Source organism: Mytilus edulis, chromosome 1, assembly GCF_963676685.1.
Source record: "Mytilus edulis chromosome 1, xbMytEdul2.2, whole genome shotgun sequence".
NCBI classification, from domain to species: Eukaryota; Metazoa; Mollusca; class Bivalvia; order Mytilida; family Mytilidae; genus Mytilus; species Mytilus edulis.
In genome coordinates this window covers 10,555,469-10,574,109 of record NC_092344.1, presented here as the reverse complement: position 1 = coordinate 10,574,109, position 18,641 = coordinate 10,555,469, and the positions used below count along the sequence as shown (strand labels likewise).

The window sequence follows — 18,641 nt, the reverse complement described above, 5'->3', positions numbered from 1 at the left end:
ATAGCTGTAGAATACTTGTTTCAAAAGGAATAGCACATCTTAATTTTTATGGGAGTGTACCAAGCTCAGAAAATTATACACGATCCAGCCATCCAGGTAAACTATCAATCCTTGTTCTAATTATAAAAGGTTACTAATTCAACACTGTAATTTGATCTTTGAATATTGGTATAATTAATCCTTCAAAGCATTTAGCTATCCTGATCATCACATGTAGTTGAAGCCCAAAATAAGAGAATAAATATTTGAACTAGTTATTGAGAGACCATATGAAGTGAAGGCAGTCACTCCAATCCATTGGTCAGTTGAACTAGTTATTTAGAGACCATATGAAGTGAAGGCAGTCACTCCAATCCATTGGTCAGTTGAACTAAAAAAGAACCACCATCTTAGAATCTCTCCTTTGTCAGTTATAAACAGAAAAACAAATAATCCACATTTCTAATCATTTATGTATATATTCATGATAACAAATAAAAACTTAGAATCACATGACATACGTACAATATTTTGATGATGTATGTCAATTAGTCACTTATTTATTCAACATTGTTTTTGAAAGATAATTGATATCCAGTGTATTTTCTTACCATACAAATATTATCTTACAATGTTGACCTGTTGGAACATTTCTTTTGACACATGAACAAATTTGAAAGTTTAATATTAAAACTACAGCATTATTTGGCTAAATGAACTTGGTTGAATAGTTTGTCTTTGATCACCTGAGACATAAGTCCATGAAGAGATTCCATAGTTGTTTTGCACCTGAAAAATAATAAACAAATAATATTAAATAATGTTTAAACAAAATTTTAATTATAACTCAGATTATTCCTTTTATGCCATGACAAAATAAAAATCCATTCCTTCTTTTTTTCAAATTAATATTTAATTTTAAGTTGCAGTAAACCACAATTTATTCAACTGATATCATTTAAAATTACATAATCCTCTAGACCATTCAAGCATAGGATTAAATATCCCAATTGTTAAAAGGGACATCATAATGTTAGGACTACATACAGGAATTGTCAAATATGACATTTTTGATCATGAATAACAAGTTATTCTAAATACTATAATCTGGCTCTGCCAATCTGATTTAAAAAAATAAATGAAGAATTGGACACAGATGATGTTCCCCCTAGCATATAACATAATAAACGGACATAACTCAAGAACAGTAAAAAATTCATTCTTGATCTGAGTTTTGTTGTAATAAGCATTGTGTATAAGTTTCATAACATTCCATTGAATCAAACTTAAATTACAGAAACAAAAAATTCTGCAATTTTTCCTTTTGTAAAGACTAAAGGGGCATAATTCTAGAAAGGTAAAAGTGAGGTCACCCAAATTCAAACTTGATCTGTGTTCTGTGGTATTAAGCATTGTGTATAAGATTCACAACAATTGATAGAGGGTAACAAAAGTAAGAGAGTGTTAACAAATTTCAGAACAAATGGACAAACTGATGTAAAAACAGAAGTACAGATGGACAAGGGTAAAACTGAATGCCCCTTCAACTACAGTGTGGTCATAAAAGTTTGCACAATAATATTTTATATAAAGATACTAAAACAGAATAAATTATTTTACAATCTAGCCAAAAAATATGGCACATCAATGGATAACTATCATCACAGTCAGGATGAGAGTCCCAAAGGGTTTCTTTTATAGGATGGTGAATCTTTAACATTAATAGAAGTAAACATAAAAGTAATGCTTTATAATATTACATACCCATCCTTTGTTGCCTTTGCCAGTTTATCTTCAGATTTCCTTTCATGATTCTCCATCCCTAACATGAACCCTCCTCTCCCTAACTGTGCCTCTGATTGCTCTAATTTATCAGCCAAGTCAAACACCTGTCCTGTGGTATATTCACTATTCTATTTAAAATAGATATTAACTGTTATCATGTGATAATGGTAATTTTGATATTAATCATGATTTTTAAAAAATGAAATTAGACAGGTAAAAATTTGTTATGTTGTAACCTAGTCAGTCCGAATGTCTCACACAAACGAAAATTGGACTAATGATAATGTATTTTGAACTGACAAATTTTCAAAATTGATAGCAAATTAAAGGAAGCTCTAATTTTTGGTTCCTGAGAAAAATGTGACAATTTCGTGGGTCAGAAGTACAAATGGAAGGTCAGTACGGAAAGACGATAAGACAGAGGTAAAACAATATAACTCTCCTCTTTAGCAGGAAAATAACAACACACTTGAATAATAAAAGTGACATTGCAATTAAGGACACACTCAGTTTATGATAACATTTAAATGCAACTTACTGTGAGAAGACTTGAAGAACTGAGTGTATTAACCCAGTATTTATTCCACAGTGACTCTAATAACTTTCTATCTAATGATGATTTGAAGTAGGAAATATCTAATGAAAAATACCTGAAATTAAAAATAAACTTTGTATAAAGATAATTTAAAACATATTGTGACAAAGATATCTGTGTACTTCCTTATAAAACGATTTTTTTTTTTTAGATAATTGTGACACACTAGAATTTGAACTTAAGAGAAGTTCTAAATTATAACCTTTCAAGATTTTAGAACAACTTTTCATATAATCATAAAATTGTTATTCCTCTCTTCACATTGCTGATGAAGACAGTTTGATAAAATATAATGGATTAAACATGCTTTTGAAAATTTGTCATCAAAGAAAACTTTGTCAGATATACAAAAAGAGCTTAATTCCAATTTTCTCCTATTCTTGTAACTACATCTTTTTTTTCAAACAAGATGTACTGTAAGATAATAAAATTATACCCCTGCATATATAAAGAATGTATAACTTGTTATTGCTGAGAAAAGTGTGAACTAAATTTCATGTATGTGCATGACATTTTAAAGATACAAGTTTCAGGCAAAAAGGAAGCGGCATATTGAAGTAACTGAAAATGTATCACATGGCATGGCATAAACAGATTAAGATTGGTGTCATATATCAAGAACCTATGACATATGTTTGCTGAGAAAATGTGACAGAAATGTATATCTAACAAAAGGATAAACAGAGGTCAACCAATATACCTTTTCTTTTGAGCAGATTGAAAAAATACTTTTCAAAAATTTTAAGATACATAGTAGCAACTTACTGTTTACAGTGTACACCAAAATCTTCTATTTTACTGAGCGGTATAGACTGGTATTCAGATGGACCTTCATCTGGTGGCTTATAACCCTGAAAAAAGACAAATCAATTAATAAGTGAAAAATTTGTAAGGGGAACACAAAATCAAAAACGTTTTATAAAATATTGACAATATGAAATTTCACGAACAACATTATTACCTCTTTGAACATGTAAAATAACAAAATTTTATTTCAAATCATTTGAATCTGTTTAAATTTTCTATTTTCTATTCATTAATTCTTGATACAAAAGAGCATTGCATTCTTGTTAACACTTTTTTCAATAGTTTTGTTTTGTTACTGATTTTTTTTCCTAGGTTGCATTTGTCATTCAAACATCACAAAGCATAGTTAGACTAACAATTCTTATGATATTAAAAAAATATACATATGTACCTATCTTTTAGTGTCTTATTATGAATATATATTTTCAAAATATTTCTTTTTGTTTTAGCACAATTGCAGGTTAAATGAAAATCTACACTTTGCGTCTTTATTTCATATCATCTCACATTGTCTACAGTACATTCAACCTGAAAATAGTCTTTTTTAGGAATATGATCATTATACTGAGTATGTATTTATTTTCAATAACGATAAAATATTTGTTTATGACAATTAAGTATTACCTTTGGGTATGTCCTGAATGCACCAATGTTGACTTTTCCTGCTGAAATAGTTCTAACTGGATCTATCTGTTGAAATAAATAAAGATGAGAATCAGTCACAAGTTTGCTTTCTCATAATTTGTAAACTCATTGTAATTATAATTGGTTACCTTTGTCACAAAACCATAGGTGTTTTGTAGTTTGAAGTGTGTGCAATAGTATGTGTTTGTGTGTATTACAGATATAATTGTGTGCAATAGTATGTGTTTGTGTGTATTACAGCTATAAGTGTGTGCAATAGCATGTGTTGGTGTGTATTACAGCCTATATGGTTTATCTTATGTGAAAGCAGTTACAACAACACTTTAGGGATTGATGCATTTATTTAATGAGATGGAGATGTTTTGGAACCTTTCTTTTATATGTTTAAAATCTTCAAAAGAGCAAACCACTAATCATCTAGCTATATATTGATTATTTTCAAAGCTGATTTTATGAAAATCGGATTTTAAGAAATACAATCAAAACTTTAGGAAAACTATATGTTTTATATGATATTCAATATATTAACAAATATAGATCATGAATACTGAATATATATGATACTATTCAGTTTTCACATAAAAGTTGGCACAATAATATTTTATACAAAGGTACTTGCACAGAATAAAATATATAACAATCCTGCCAAAAAGAAAAATGTAGCACATCAATGGTAACTATCATCACAGTCAGGATGCAAGTCCCAAAGGTTTTTTTTATAGGATGAAGGTAATTAAAATAATGATGTTACCACAATAGCAACAAAAGGTTCCTGAAACTGTTGATTCAACATCTGTGTACTGACGTCTATACCAGATAACCAACAACCATATCCTGGATGGCTGTGATACCATCCTACAGCATTCTCTAATCTCCCAACCTGTAATGTATACAATCAAATATATAACATAACTACCATGACTACTTTAAGGATCTTACAGAATATTTTGAAACACCCTTAACTGAGTTGCAACTTTATACACATTGAAATATCAAAATATTGTTCATTTATTGCCTGTTATTAAAACTATCTGCAACTCTAGATCTCTTAGGGTTGTTCAATAAATTTCCAAAGATGCAATATTAAAATTAGACCGTTAAAAGCAGTTTAAAATCAAAGATTATATATATATATATATATGGATTTTATCTATACAAATTAGAGAACCAAGGTCCAAATGTTATTTTTACTTTTGTCCAATTAATAATTTGATTCCTGAATTAAAAGTTAAAATTCAAAAAACCTTATCACAAATTAACATAAGCAATAAAACTATATAGAGCAACATGGAATAGAATTGGAGATCAACATAAAAGACTGACAGACCATCACCAAACAATGTACAATAACCTCATTTACAGAACACAGGTAGGTAACTATTATAGCTTTTCTCATATATTTATATTGTATAATATCATGTGCTAGTCCCAATGTGGAAGTTTTTTGGGTTAATGATCAAGATCAAAGCAAATATCCCAAAGAGTTCATATTGTCACATGGTCAAATAAAAGCAACATCCTTATTATTGGTTACCTGTTTAGCAGATTCTGTGTAAGCAGCCATGTATTCATAGGCTTGTGACTGGGCATTAACTCTGGTTTCTGTCCCTTCTACAGGCAGTGCAAAACTGTCCATTACAATCATTGTGCTGCCATCTACTTTCCCCAGCAGGAGGCCCATGATTTCAAGATTACCTCCTGACCGGGCATGCATCACCATTTTAAGTAAAGCTAGGGCTGAAACTTTGATGTGTTTGAAGTAGTGTGGACTGAAAATAAAAAAGGTAGGTAGACATTTATAATGTTAACTTGTATTCTTTTATAAACATGTTGAGGACTTGTGTTGGACCATTTACATTATAAAATAAGATGCAGTATAATTGTTTGAATGACTGGTACCTTGAGGATTACCCTAGTATATAGGGCTTTTGATCTGCTGATTTATTTCAGTATAATGTTGACACAGAGATATGTCTTGCCTGTGTGTAATTTTGATAGTACAAATGTATATTGGAAATTCTGAAATTTATTTAAAGTCAATGAACATGATGAACAATAACTGGGAAGGCAGGGTCAAATAATATCTATGGAAATGAAATATGCTGAAACTAATAAAACTGTATACCAAATATCACAAACAATTGTTGACACTGCCGACACCAGAAACAGTACACAGTGAATTGGTTGAATTAAAAATATGAAAAAAACACTATGCACTGAGGTGGATATCTCTGACTGAAACACTACAAATTATTTTCAGAGGCCACACTGTCACTGCCAGGGCTATGTTGCCAATTTCAAATTTTATCTGTCTCACATTTTCTAGTCTACACTTGACAATTCTGCATCTGATAAAAATATATTCCTATAGCATTTGAAACATTTGCAACCTGAATCAAAAGCTTACTCATATGCACATATGAAAATAGGAAATCAAACAAAATTTTTCATTCGTGGCATTTCTTGTCAAAATAAATAAAAAATATGACTTTCATTTCTTTACACATTATAAGCAAGAACTCCAAATATGCTCCTTTTTGTCAGTTATCAGTAGTCAATTGCTTTTTAAAATGTAATTAAAAGTTTTAAATAGCTTATTGTTAGCAAGCAATATGAGTGAGGTGCAGCATGCTTCATGTGAAAGTGAACGAAGTCTGTATTTTGAACAATGTGTGTGCTTCATGTGAAAGAGAACAAAGTCTGTATTTTGAACAATGTATCTCTTTAAAATAATATTCTATTTTTTTATTTAAATATATAAAATAACTATGAATTTTATTCCTAATTCCACAAACAATGACAAATTCAGTATTTTACTTGGTCATTGATGTAATGACATTACAAAACCAATCATAATGACATTGTTACATTTAGTTATACATTTAATGGAAAATACTCTACATTATTGTCTTCTTGGTTAAATCCTGAACAATATTATGTAATCAGGTTAACACAAGAGTTATAAGGTCTCACACAAAAATGTCAACAAAAACATTCCAAATGTTTATAATACACCTTACAGTCATTCCCAAAAAATGGGTACAATTCGAATGTAGACACTGTTAAAAAATAAATTTCAACTGAGCAGAGAGAGAGTGTTGTTTTCTTCTGTGTCTATATCTAGTCTGTCATTTTTTTAATTTTTACTTACACCATTTTAGTTGTTTTCTAGTTTTAGCATTTTTTGTAAGACAAGGTAAGTATGAACGTATCGGAGGTTAGTGTTGTATAAAGTCATCTTAAAAATTGTATTAGAGAAAAACACAAGATTTAAATCCAGGCTCATGTGAAATGGGTTACGTTTACCACCATAGCAAACTGATTTATACGTATTATTCTGTATATATATACCAATTTTAAGGTCTGAATTAATATAGTGTTTAAAAAATAATTCAAATAAGTAGTTTTCACAACTTATTTAGTAATAAATTTAAACTAATGAAATGTTATGCTGTATAATATTTTAGTTTCATAATACAGCTTTCCAGGAAAAACCCTATTATTTATGTTTTGAATCACTTGTATGTATTTTTTATGCTTGTATTAATCCACACCCCCATCTTTGTTACGGAGGTTGATATCAAACCAGTATCTGAATGCTGATACATAGTAACACTTAACTCTTTAATGCTAGCTTTTCTAAACAATTTATTGACATTTCAAACTAAAAAAACTGTTTTCTATCAAGTTATATGTTTCTTTTAGTCAAATGAACTTGTTCTTGTCAAAATCTCCGTAACGATTCATGAACTTTCACTCAAAAATATGTTTTACCTAAACCGAATATTTTTCAACTTAATTTATTAGCTCTATACAGATAATGTCATCTTCCTTCACACCATAATGTATGTATTATACTCAACTATGAAGTTTTGGAGTCAAAATAGTTTCATTTCGAAAATTTCTATCCTCCGTAACGACATTTAAAACCTCCATAACGGACAATTCCAGTTCTTACCAACAGCAAACATATAAATGAATGTAAATATTGGAATTAAATGACAAACAAGACAACAGAATTAAACATTTTTCTTAGTAAATCGTTATCTAAAAAGAGAAAAGTCCTGTTAGAGAAAAAAAACTTTTTTTCCTTAAATTTCTATCCTCCGTAACGTAAATCAATGATGTCGTAGATATGATTGACATCACCTTTTGATATTTATTAGTGATAATTGATGAACTGATTTGGTATCTATAACAATGTAGAAGAATTTCAATTGGTATGATCGTGTTTACATGCATCTTTAGATTTTTTTATTTGCATAACCTCCGTTACATTGATGAGTCCTAAATAATCTTGAAAATGTTTGCCATAAACCGCTGTTAAAGTTATGATTGTCGTCGTAATTACACAAATTGTGTTGTAGACTATTTTAAATCTAAGAAAATGGCTGATATAACGTTTATTAAACGTTATAATGTTGTTCACATAATAGGGAAAAAACAAGTTAACCTACCTTTCTCAAAACAACATTTTTTTTCTCAAAATCTGTATTTTGTTTGTCTGTTTTCTTTATAATAAATGATGTCTGCTACAAAAATGACTTTCGGCAGTGTCGGCAGCCGCTGATACTGATAAAAAAGTCTGACAACTTAACTGTAAATAACTGCGTCACGGAGGTTATTTAAACGGAGGTTAGTTTTATTTACATTATACATGGAAATATGTAACAATATTGTTGAGTTGCTTTCTCAAAACTGATTATTGAGAAGCTTTATGGGTGCTTTCAATGAAATAATCATCATTTTGATTTGTTCTTGGTAAGTGCGTTCCAAAATACGCGTTACGTAGGTTGGATTCTTATATGCGACAATCGAAAAAAAGAGAAAGAGAAGATTTTTTTTAATTTTTCGTTTCATTGCACTAAAAGTTAAAGGCAGGATTTTAAAATTTGATGTATCAACTTTGCTTAAAGTCACTTTGGGCATGATTTCCAATCATATAAATATGTTTTGACTGTACCTAAAGATTCGTTACGGTAGGTTATACGTTTATCGGCGACATTGGTTTAATGGGTAAATCAAAGTGTATATTATAACTTTTGATTCTAAAATATTTTTGTGGATAAAAATCAATATAGTGTCAAATAAAAAAAGCAAATCTAATCATGATTTAGATGAAATAAAGTATTTTAATTCACACCGATATTTGGAGTTTTTCTTGGCGACATTCGGAATTCGTGTGATTTCCGTATATTGAATAGAAAATCACACAAATATATTTCTGATATACATCACAAAAGAATATGATTTTATTTTAGTATACATATTAATCACTTAGAACACGAAAAAGATTATCTGTGACATATGTTAAGCTTGCATTTTGTGGTTATTTGCCGGCGACACTGAAATTTTGTAATTGTACCCATTTTTTGGGAATGACTGCTTAACACTATAATACACCTTAATACAAACATATCATTGTTTGTGAGTGAATTGGTCAAGTTTATACACCAATAAATTCCTTTAAAAAGGCGTTTAATCCTGATAATAGTTTAAGTGTCACCAATATTCTCAGGTCAAGTGTCGCAGATTCCCGAAAAAAAACCCATAAGGTCCATTCTGTTATGCAGTCTATATATACATGATATATATAGAGTGTAAGGAAAATAAGACACTAGCAAGTTTTTAGGAAGCTTTATGATTTTCATTCAAAGTATGGTTTTATCATGTTTATATATATCTAAAATCAAATTATTCTGAAATTGAAAAAGAGATGAATATCAGCATGTTTATGATTAAATCTGCATTGTTCATCACTAAAATTTCCACAGTTTAATAAACTATTACTGGCTGACTTGAAGAATTTTTAACAGACTATTGACAATTACTCTTTATCCCATGGCTTTGCTGTAAGAATATCTTGTTGTTGTCTCTTGTCGTATCTGTATATTTCGTCCATACTGTTAACGTTCTCAACATTGTTTGACATTTCCCAAGTTTTAAATGCATTTTTCGCATCCATGATTATTTTTTTTAAGATTCTTGATTCTGGATTCTGATGTCAATTCAGAAACAAGGAACCATACAAAAGTCACAACATACTGGTTCAAAATTGTATATTTCTGATTTCCGTACGTTATACGGTATGTGAATTAATGTCTATTGAGATTGTTTTCTTATGATACCATTTAAGATAAAGTTAAACTACCATTATTTCAAACAACAAATCGCCACAACGAAATATAACAAAAGAATGTGTCATTCTGAATTAATTTGACAGTTAATCCCTTCGTAAAGTTTGGACAATCACATCACATGGGTATAAAAGATAAAGATATTTTATTTCCTAATCATAGGGCTCATAACAAGCATGTAATCATATACAGTAAAAATAAAAAGCCTTTCTCTCCCACTCGCATAGTGTTACACTCACACATACAACCATTTTATTTGTGCTTTTGTGTTTTTATCTCATAATTGCATGTATCAGTATGTGTTTAACTTATAAGATGCTTAACAAACTTTTGTGCTGCATGTTTATATACTGATATGAACTCTTGCTTTATATGTTTAATGTTTGTGTGCATGACTCGATATGTATGTTTTGTTTTACTTGTTGTTATGTCGGTTTTAAAAGCTCTTCAGATCTTTATTGTAATTGCTTGCTTATACCGACTCTAAATAAAGCTTTATGTCGTATGTCTAACTATCGTTCTGATTAAGGATGATTGATTTAACAGTACAACATGTAAATGAAAAATAAAATACAGATAAAAATACAGACACAAATGTATTTTTATTTTTTTTATGAGGAGTGTCAGTTGCCTACATTGTATATAAGATAAGATAAGATAAGAATTTTATTAATCTAATCAAGAACCCATAAAGGGCATCATTTTACAACACAATATGATTGGAAAAAGCAAAACAGAAAACTAATACCATACTATAACGTTATTGACAGGATCAGAGCCTGACACAACATGTGTCTTATATAACTATTATATTAAATGTTATAACAATAAAATATTATATTATTTCATATATTTTGTTTACATCTGGATCTTATTTCTAAACCTTTAATAATGTAATTTCCTAGGCACGTGAGAGTTAGTATATATAAAGTTATTGCTAATAGAGTCTGTATATAAATAAATTTGGTGTTTTTACTGTCTTCTGATTGGTTAAAATTATTAGTTTTATTTTCAATGTTGTCAATTTTCATGGTGACACGCCCACTCTGACATTGTGTATTCATACGCCATGTGTGTACGTTGTTATTGTTAATATAAAGAGTTCTTTGAGCCTAATTTTTTTTTATAGAAATTTATTTATAATGAATGGCAATAATTTATTTTGATTTTATTGAACCATAAAACTAATTTTTGACTCTTCACATTTTACATAATCCGCTTCGCGGATTATTCAATGTGAAGAGTCAAAAATTAGTTTTATGGTTCAATAAATTCAAAATGGATAATAGCCATTCATTAAATAATATCTGATTTGTACAAATTATAAACTTAAACTTTAATTAGTTTTCGAGTTTTGTCAAGAGCATAATACATTGGAACCAACTGAAAGACAATATTGTATGCGCAAATCGAGGCCCAAATACGGTTGAGAGATTCACGGCGGCAGCTCTCAAACACCGTCAACATGGTCAATAGGTCTCTCTTGTCTGTTGAATAAAAGCCAGAATTATCCGGTTCCTTACCTGGAAGAAGAAGAAGAACCTCATCTAGACCCTTATATATATCTTTATAAAAAATTTACTCCGGATTTCTCCGGATAACTAGGAAACCCAACTTAAGCAAATCAATACTTTATTACACATGTTACAACAAATATCTTTGATGAGTTTTTATTTCAGTCAAACATACTCTGACCATTAACATTTGTCCATGTGAAATGACATGAGCCAGTCTTTCTCCCATTTTATAGCTGTTACTTTCACGGTCTTCCTGAAGCTTTATTCAATCGTTTTGGCAAGTAATAGGCCGGTAAATAATCCTGTCATCTGCTTAGAGTCTTATCTGGCTGTGTTTTATGTAGTCAGGTAAGTCGTTAATACAAATGAGAATAATGTATTGGATTTTTTTTCAGATGTTGAGTTTTTGAGTAACTAACTAACTAACTAACTAATTTTATTCAGTATAAAATCCAGTACAAAAGGATCATCGGCTGAAACACATGAACACATATAAAAACATATACAAAACAAAACAACAATAAAACATAACAGCCAACAATTTTGACACTTATAATAAGCAAGAGACAAAACTCACACTTCAATATTATGAAATTATTCCCACTGAAGAATATCTAATCAAAATACATTCCCCATTTCCATTCTCAATTTTAGTCTATATATATAAGAAATCTGTTGAGAACACCAGTCTCCGAACAGTTCATTAAATATTTAAATTTATCAAAATTATCTAAATTACAAAAACATGGTATGATATTGACAATGTCATCATAAAACCTTTCTCTCTCGTCTTGATAGAGGTTGCATTCACATATAAAATGAAACTCATCTTCAATTTTGTTATCAATACAATGTTTACATATTCTTTGATCCAAAGGTGTATCATTATATCTGCCTTTTTCAATGTGTAAATTGTGGTTAGAAATTCTTAATTTTACATAATTGTCTAATATATAGTTTCGAGATATTTAACTTTGTATAAGTCTCAGGTTTATATTCCTTTTTAACTTGTAATATGTGCGTAGTTTGTTTTGCTTTTCACCTGACAAACATGAGAAAAAATAATTGCCATATCTTTCTTGTAATATCGTTTTCACTGCAGATATGAGTTTTCCTTCTGACATAGTTCCTTTATTATTCCAAACATGGTCAAAACGAATGAATTTTAGAAACTGAAAAATGTGTTTATTTAAGGTACATGGAAAGGTACAATCAACATCTTCGATTGACTTATATGCTAATTTTGAAAAATTCAAAAGAGGGTCTTTATACAAATATAGCCAGTATTTAAGAGACTGCAAAATAACAAATATAGAGATTGGATAACGACCAAGTTCTGCCATACTGGCAATATTAGAAGCATATTTAGTGACTGTTTGAGAAATGATTTAATCCATTGAGTTGGTTGATCTGAAATGTCGTATTATAGTGTTTAATCTGTAAAGTAAGTGTGTGTGTGGCACTTTATCAAATGCTTTGAAAAAATCCACAATTACTAGATTAGTTTGTATATTTCTATCATTGTTTTGAGCTAGTTTGGTGTATAAGAGATATTAATTATGATTCACATGATCTTTTTGCTCTGGGTCCGTGTTGTAGTTCATTTAGTATTTTATTTGTTTCAAGACGGTGTTTCATCATGTTACTAGCTAGTATTAGTTCAAGTTATTTACATGAAATGCAGGCAGGTGGTTACCCCTAGATATTTTGTTGTTGTTACATGTTCTAAAGAATGACTGTAGAATAATGACTGTTTTTTTGTCACGGTTTTTTTTAATTTCTGGTTACTGAAATAACATTACATTTGTCTGGGTGGAATGCCATTTTCCACGTAGTTTCCCATGATGTCAATTTGTCAAGATCTTTTTGTAATAGAGATGCATCAGAATTTCATTTCCAATTTAACTATGGTGTCATCTGCAAATAACCGCACTGTAAGACCAGTTGGGATATCGTTTATGTAGTGCAGGAAAAGACCGTGTCCAAGATCTGACCCCTGTGACTCGACTATGTCTCTGCCTGGAACAAATTTTGTTTTAACTGACTTCACACATCATGATGGTAAGTATCGGTGCAAATTATGTGAAAGTTCTTTTTTAAGTCTTGGTTTAAACAGAGACATATATACATGTGTATATATGTCTCTGGTTTAAATTATTTATGATCTGGTCCTGCTACTTTGATTTAACAAGGATTTGTATAGTAAGTCTTACTATACAAATCCTTGGATTTAAGTTTTTGTTTAAGTTTTAGTACACCTTCTGTTTTATGAATAATTTTGATGCAGTGATAGAATCTTTATATTCTCTCTCTCGTGCCGTTTTTACAAATAGTTTGAAACGTATCCGGTGGGATTTTCATTTAAAAAAAATAACATTAGTTGTTGTATGTTGTCCTTTATATGTGTTTTATGTTATTAGACATTCCTTATATAGTTCTGTACGGACATATTCTGTAAATAACTTAATCTATTTTGGACTGAAAAGGGTACCAGAATATATCGTCGGCATTTGGTCACGTGATTTGAATGGTGGACAACTGTTACAGGTGTTCCGTATTCCAACGAAACATTTGTTCATCAACAGAAATAACTTAACCTTTCTATTTGATATGTCGATTGATTGGCATAATGCGTAAAGGCAACAGGCCAAACGAAATGTTCCTTACAAGAGCTCTCGAGAAAATCTTGAGCGACAAAGAAATAAAAAAAGCTCATCACTCCCAACTGAAAAAAGCCTGTGAGGTGGCACTAGGTAAGTGAATCACATCATGAATTCTATTTCGGGTCATTTAACGTCTACGATGCTTATTTGTTATGATGGTTGAAAAAAAATTATCCGTAATTTTATGCATAGCAAAGGTTTTATAGTCTGTCTGATGAGTGATGTCTGATGACAGATGTGAGTGTACAAAAAAAATGTATACACTACAGGCAAATTTTGTTTTGAACCCAGTATTTCTGACCAATTGAAGAAAATTTACCAAAATGATATCCCATAAATACCATTTATTTTTTATTTGAGGCAGGTGCTACCTAATAAGTCATAGGATTTTACTTGTCTGTGACATCATCATGTACTTCTGATCATGTTGATCAATAGGTCATATCTGGAATCATGTCTTTCACCGGAAAAGATCGTCAATTTCGAACACCTTAATGACGTCATTTACCAGATAGAAGGCGCGCCTGTATCCCTGTTCTATTAAAAGTTTCCAGCACTTTCATAAACGTCAGTCTGTAGGGTAGTATAGAAATAATTAATGTTCCGTAAGTACATAATCGTGATTGCTGTATGAATGAGGGAGGATTTTTAATTTCCAAAATATTTTGTGCAGAATAAAATAATTTTTTTTTACCCGTTTGCTCAACATGTTTGAAATTTCTATGCATACATTTTTGTCAAGTGGTGATGGAAGTCACATGACAGATTCGTCTGAAAACCGTATCCCGGAACTGGCCTATAGACGTATTTACACTTGTATGCAAATTTGGCTTGTCTGGTTGTGGCTCAAGGCTGGTGCTACCTCGCAACTTGGAGATGGAAATCGCTTTCCCGTCTGTCACTACATTCACTTTTCCTACTGTCAAAAGCAATATTTTGTTGCCTGAGTGTTCACAACAGTCTCTTTTCTTATCAGCAATATTCCATATTTACATAGTCGATGATTATAAATAAAGAAATTTAAAGGCGGACAATTTATTTCTATAAAAAAGAGGCAAAGCATTGACATTAGAAATTGGTCCCATGTTATTTCTAAGAAAAACAAGTTTTTTTGAAGTACTTTTCTTTCACTTGCAGTTCTTGCTACTCAAGAGCATACATTAAAACATTCTGATTTTCAGAATATTAATCTATATAAGAATGTGATGACAATTACTTTTAATGTTCTATTTATGTTTCAGATCAACTAAAGAAAGAAAGCAGTGTTCAAAGGTAACATTAATTAAGTTTTTATGTTATTGTAATTACTTTTATTGCCATTTGCCAATATCTTGTGCCTCAAAGACTTGCAAGTTTTATTTATTTGTATATTACCATTTAAAGACTAAAATGGTCTTTGACTGCATCATACATATTATATTCTGCATTTAAACACATAGAACAGATATTGCTGGGTTTTGAAAGGTTGTTTTTCCATGGGGAGTGGGGTGAAGATATCAGGAATCAAGAAATGGTTTGCTAGATATGCGGAAAACAATGGAAAAGGACAGTACAAGTTTTTGTTGTTTGCAAAATAATAATTATGCAGTTTTGATATTCACACTAAACATATTCATTGTATATTGTTGCGAAATTTTCCTCAAGAAATCTACAAAATTAATAAATCATAAAAAAAATCACTTATAGTTTAGAATTCAGTGACAAAAGTTTTTATTACCATAAAATTCATATAGATGTATGTATAATAAGTATGATTAAAAAAACAAAGAGAAACTTGAAACATTGTTCAAAAATATAAGTTGTTGTTTATATTTTAGTGAAGACCAGTCATCATCAGCGTTACCTACACCTAAACAAGCTGGTTTTGTGGAAGCAGATAAATACTTCTTACCATTTGAACTAGCATGTCAATCCAAATGCTTCAGGATTGTAAATGTAGCACTAGACTGCTTACAGGTAAGCTAGCATTCTGTACAATATTGTGAGAATTATTCACCATTTTTATTGCTGACAAAAAGTTTTGTTTCATGAAAAAAGCACACAGAGAAGTTCTCTCTTGTTTTATTTTTTCTTCATTGCCATGTGACACACCAATATACTTTGAATTTGATATTTTCTGCCAAATCCTTTTAGGATTGTGAGATGTAAAGCTCTCATGATTATTTTTTAAATCCTTCAGAAGTTGACTGCGTTAGTATAACAGGGGTTTTGGCACTTGTTCCAGTCATTTGAAATTTTATCCCAAAGTCAAATGTTTCAGTTGTTACTATGCAAAAGTGACATAATTCTAAGAAATTTAATGGAGGAAAGAAGCAGGGCTTCCAAAAAATATTTGAGCCAGCCGGACATTTCATATCTGATTCCGATTTTAATTCCTTAAGACTTGGTCACAAAGGCAATTATGGTAATCAGATGGCCATTCCAATGATTGACATTGCATAAAAAAAAACGATTTTAAACTTTACTTTGATATGATATGAATTTGATGTTCGGATGTAACTGTTAAATTGGCAGTGCATCATTCAAAGTGTGCACATCAGCTTGCTCATATCTGCCTTAGACTTTTTATTTGTGCAAAATGACATTGTCAAATCTTTAGTTTCGTTTTCACATTGTTCTAACCGGATGTTGACTTGACAATGGTAAAACATGGACCATAAACGGATACGTAAAATCCCTGAATGTTTACAAAGCACGACTAAGTGAAGAAGCTCTTTCCATGTTATTTCTTCAACAAAATACTTGAAATGAACGTTAGATACAGGTATCGATGATAATTTTAGCATTTTTGAAGAAATGTAGGATGCATAATTAAATTTCCCACCTGTGCACATGCGCACACATGTTCTAGTTCATACGACGTAGTTCTGACGATTTTTCATTTAAAACCTTTTTAAATTTTTCATCAAATCATGTTGATAAACTAATTTCTAATAATTTTAATCTTTTGGACTAAATCAATAAGAAACAAACCGCTGAAAAGTAAGAAAAAAATTGTGAATAGACCGATCAATTTATACGATGTCTGGTACTGAACATAGTTCACCTGTCACCTGAACAGGTAGATTTCAGCTGTCCAACTACTAATTAGCCTTGATTAAAATTAGAAAGTATTGGATTAGGTGTTGTTTTGATAGTAATTAATCATCATGTCACATTTATGACCGGAAATGTGTTTATGTTAATGGCAAAAAGTTTGGGTCAAAAAGATCATGTATAAAATGACCGAAAAAGCCTTGAAAACTAAAAAGTATATGACCGTTTCATGCTTTGCCCAACCGGACTTTTACCGGACATTATACAAATGACCGGAATATATGACCGTTTTGGAAGCCTTGGAAAGAAGTAACTTTTCACTTATGTAAATATTTTTCTGAGATGAAAATGAACTATATTTTGTAACAAAGGTTCTACTAATAATAAGCATTTTGTTCAACTGATGATAGACATAATTATACACTATTTCTTGGTTTCCTTTTGAGCCAGGCATTTGAAATTGAATTGTATTACTGTTAATGATTACAGAAACTAATTGCCTATGGTCATCTGACTGGAAATGCCGTAGATACTACTTCTCCTGGTAAAAGGTTGATAGATCGCATTGTAGAGACGATTTGTGGATGTTTCCATGGACCACAGACAGATGAAGGTGTACAGTTACAGATTATAAAGGTTTGTTTCAATACAAAGTTCTAAACTTGACCCCTGAGAGCCAGTGTGCAAACAGGTTTAGATGAACTGACCTGGAGACCAATGAGATCTTGTTCATTTTTTTGAAATTGCCACTTCTAATTATCCAACCATTTGATTTACTGTTTGTATTAAGGAATTCTCATTTAGACAGATGTTGACCAACTTTTAAAACATCACGGAAATTTATCAATTTTAAAAATATTGTGTTAATAAAAATACTTTTAAAGTAAAATAATCAAATCTAGTTCTCAATACTCTCACATTGCATTTGTGTTTGTTGTATATACTTAGGAAATAATATATTGTAAGCATTTACTTAGCTACTAAAATCCATTTGGATTAACAAAATAATACTTTATTGTTGACTATACTGTAACTTGTAGTTTTATAAGGGGTTCTGAAAAAATATACAGATGTACATGATTTAAAATGAGGATTTAAGATTTCTTAAAGAGTAAACTTGTCAATTTGCAGTATTTTTCTTTTTTAACAGGCTCTATTGACAGTGGTTACATCAAATACAGTAGAAATACATGAGGGTACAGTTCTACAAACTGTCAGGACTTGTTATAATATCTATCTAGCTAGTAAAAACCTAGTTAACCAAACAACAGCTAAAGCTACCCTCACGCAGATGTTAAACGTCATATTCTCAAGAATGGAACTGCAGGCTGTAAGTAATAAAAGAATTACAAGGAAACTAGAAACAATGCCGTTAATTTGTGTATGTTATAATCTTAGAAAAAAGCTTCATTATACCAGATTTTACTTATAAAGACAATAAACTTGAATAGTTCTTTCGTCAGATTGGTTCTTGTTA

The 18,641-nt window shown here is 30.4% G+C and overlaps 2 protein-coding genes across 12 annotated transcripts in view; one reads left to right on the top strand and one right to left on the bottom strand.

Annotated features, from left to right (window-relative positions):
* Positions 1–434: 434 nt before the first annotated feature.
* On the bottom strand, positions 435–9,887 carry LOC139523739 (COP9 signalosome complex subunit 5). The gene is made up of 8 exons (XM_071317995.1): positions 9,643–9,887; positions 5,346–5,580; positions 4,563–4,691; positions 3,791–3,856; positions 3,125–3,210; positions 2,303–2,414; positions 1,744–1,892; positions 435–768 (listed from the first exon to the last, which is right to left on the bottom strand). The coding sequence occupies exons 1-8, from the start codon at positions 9,774–9,776 to the stop codon at positions 681–683; spliced, it is 999 nt and encodes a 332-aa protein (XP_071174096.1). The 5' UTR covers positions 9,777–9,887; the 3' UTR covers positions 435–680.
* A 4,080-nt stretch (positions 9,888–13,967) lies between these two features.
* Positions 13,968–18,641, top strand: part of LOC139523683 (brefeldin A-inhibited guanine nucleotide-exchange protein 1-like) — a 42,121-nt gene continuing 37,447 nt past the window's right edge. For 8 of the 11 annotated variants that reach the window (XM_071317937.1, XM_071317905.1, XM_071317955.1 and 5 more), the window contains exons 1-5: positions 13,968–14,218; positions 15,370–15,400; positions 15,946–16,084; positions 17,654–17,800; positions 18,315–18,494. In XM_071317937.1, the coding sequence (XP_071174038.1) occupies positions 14,095–14,218; positions 15,370–15,400; positions 15,946–16,084; positions 17,654–17,800; positions 18,315–18,494 (621 nt within the window). In that variant the 5' untranslated portion in view covers positions 13,968–14,094. The remainder of the gene's footprint in view (positions 14,219–15,369; positions 15,401–15,945; positions 16,085–17,653; positions 17,801–18,314; positions 18,495–18,641) is intronic. The other 3 variants (XM_071317945.1, XM_071317975.1, XM_071317965.1) reach the window with 1 other exon arrangement.

Bases quoted from the DNA above. Each gene is read 5' to 3' on its own strand.
- LOC139523739 (XM_071317995.1), bottom strand. From the start codon at position 9,776: ATGGATGCGAAAAATGCATTTAAAACTTGGGAAATGTCAAACAATGTT. The intron at 2,415-3,124 runs GTAAGTTGCTAC...TTTTAATTTCAG, and splicing joins TTTGGTGTACACTGTAAACA to GTATTTTTCATTAGATATTT. The intron at 1,893-2,302 runs GTAAGTTGCATT...TATTTTAAATAG, and splicing joins GTTCTTCAAGTCTTCTCACA to AATAGTGAATATACCACAGG.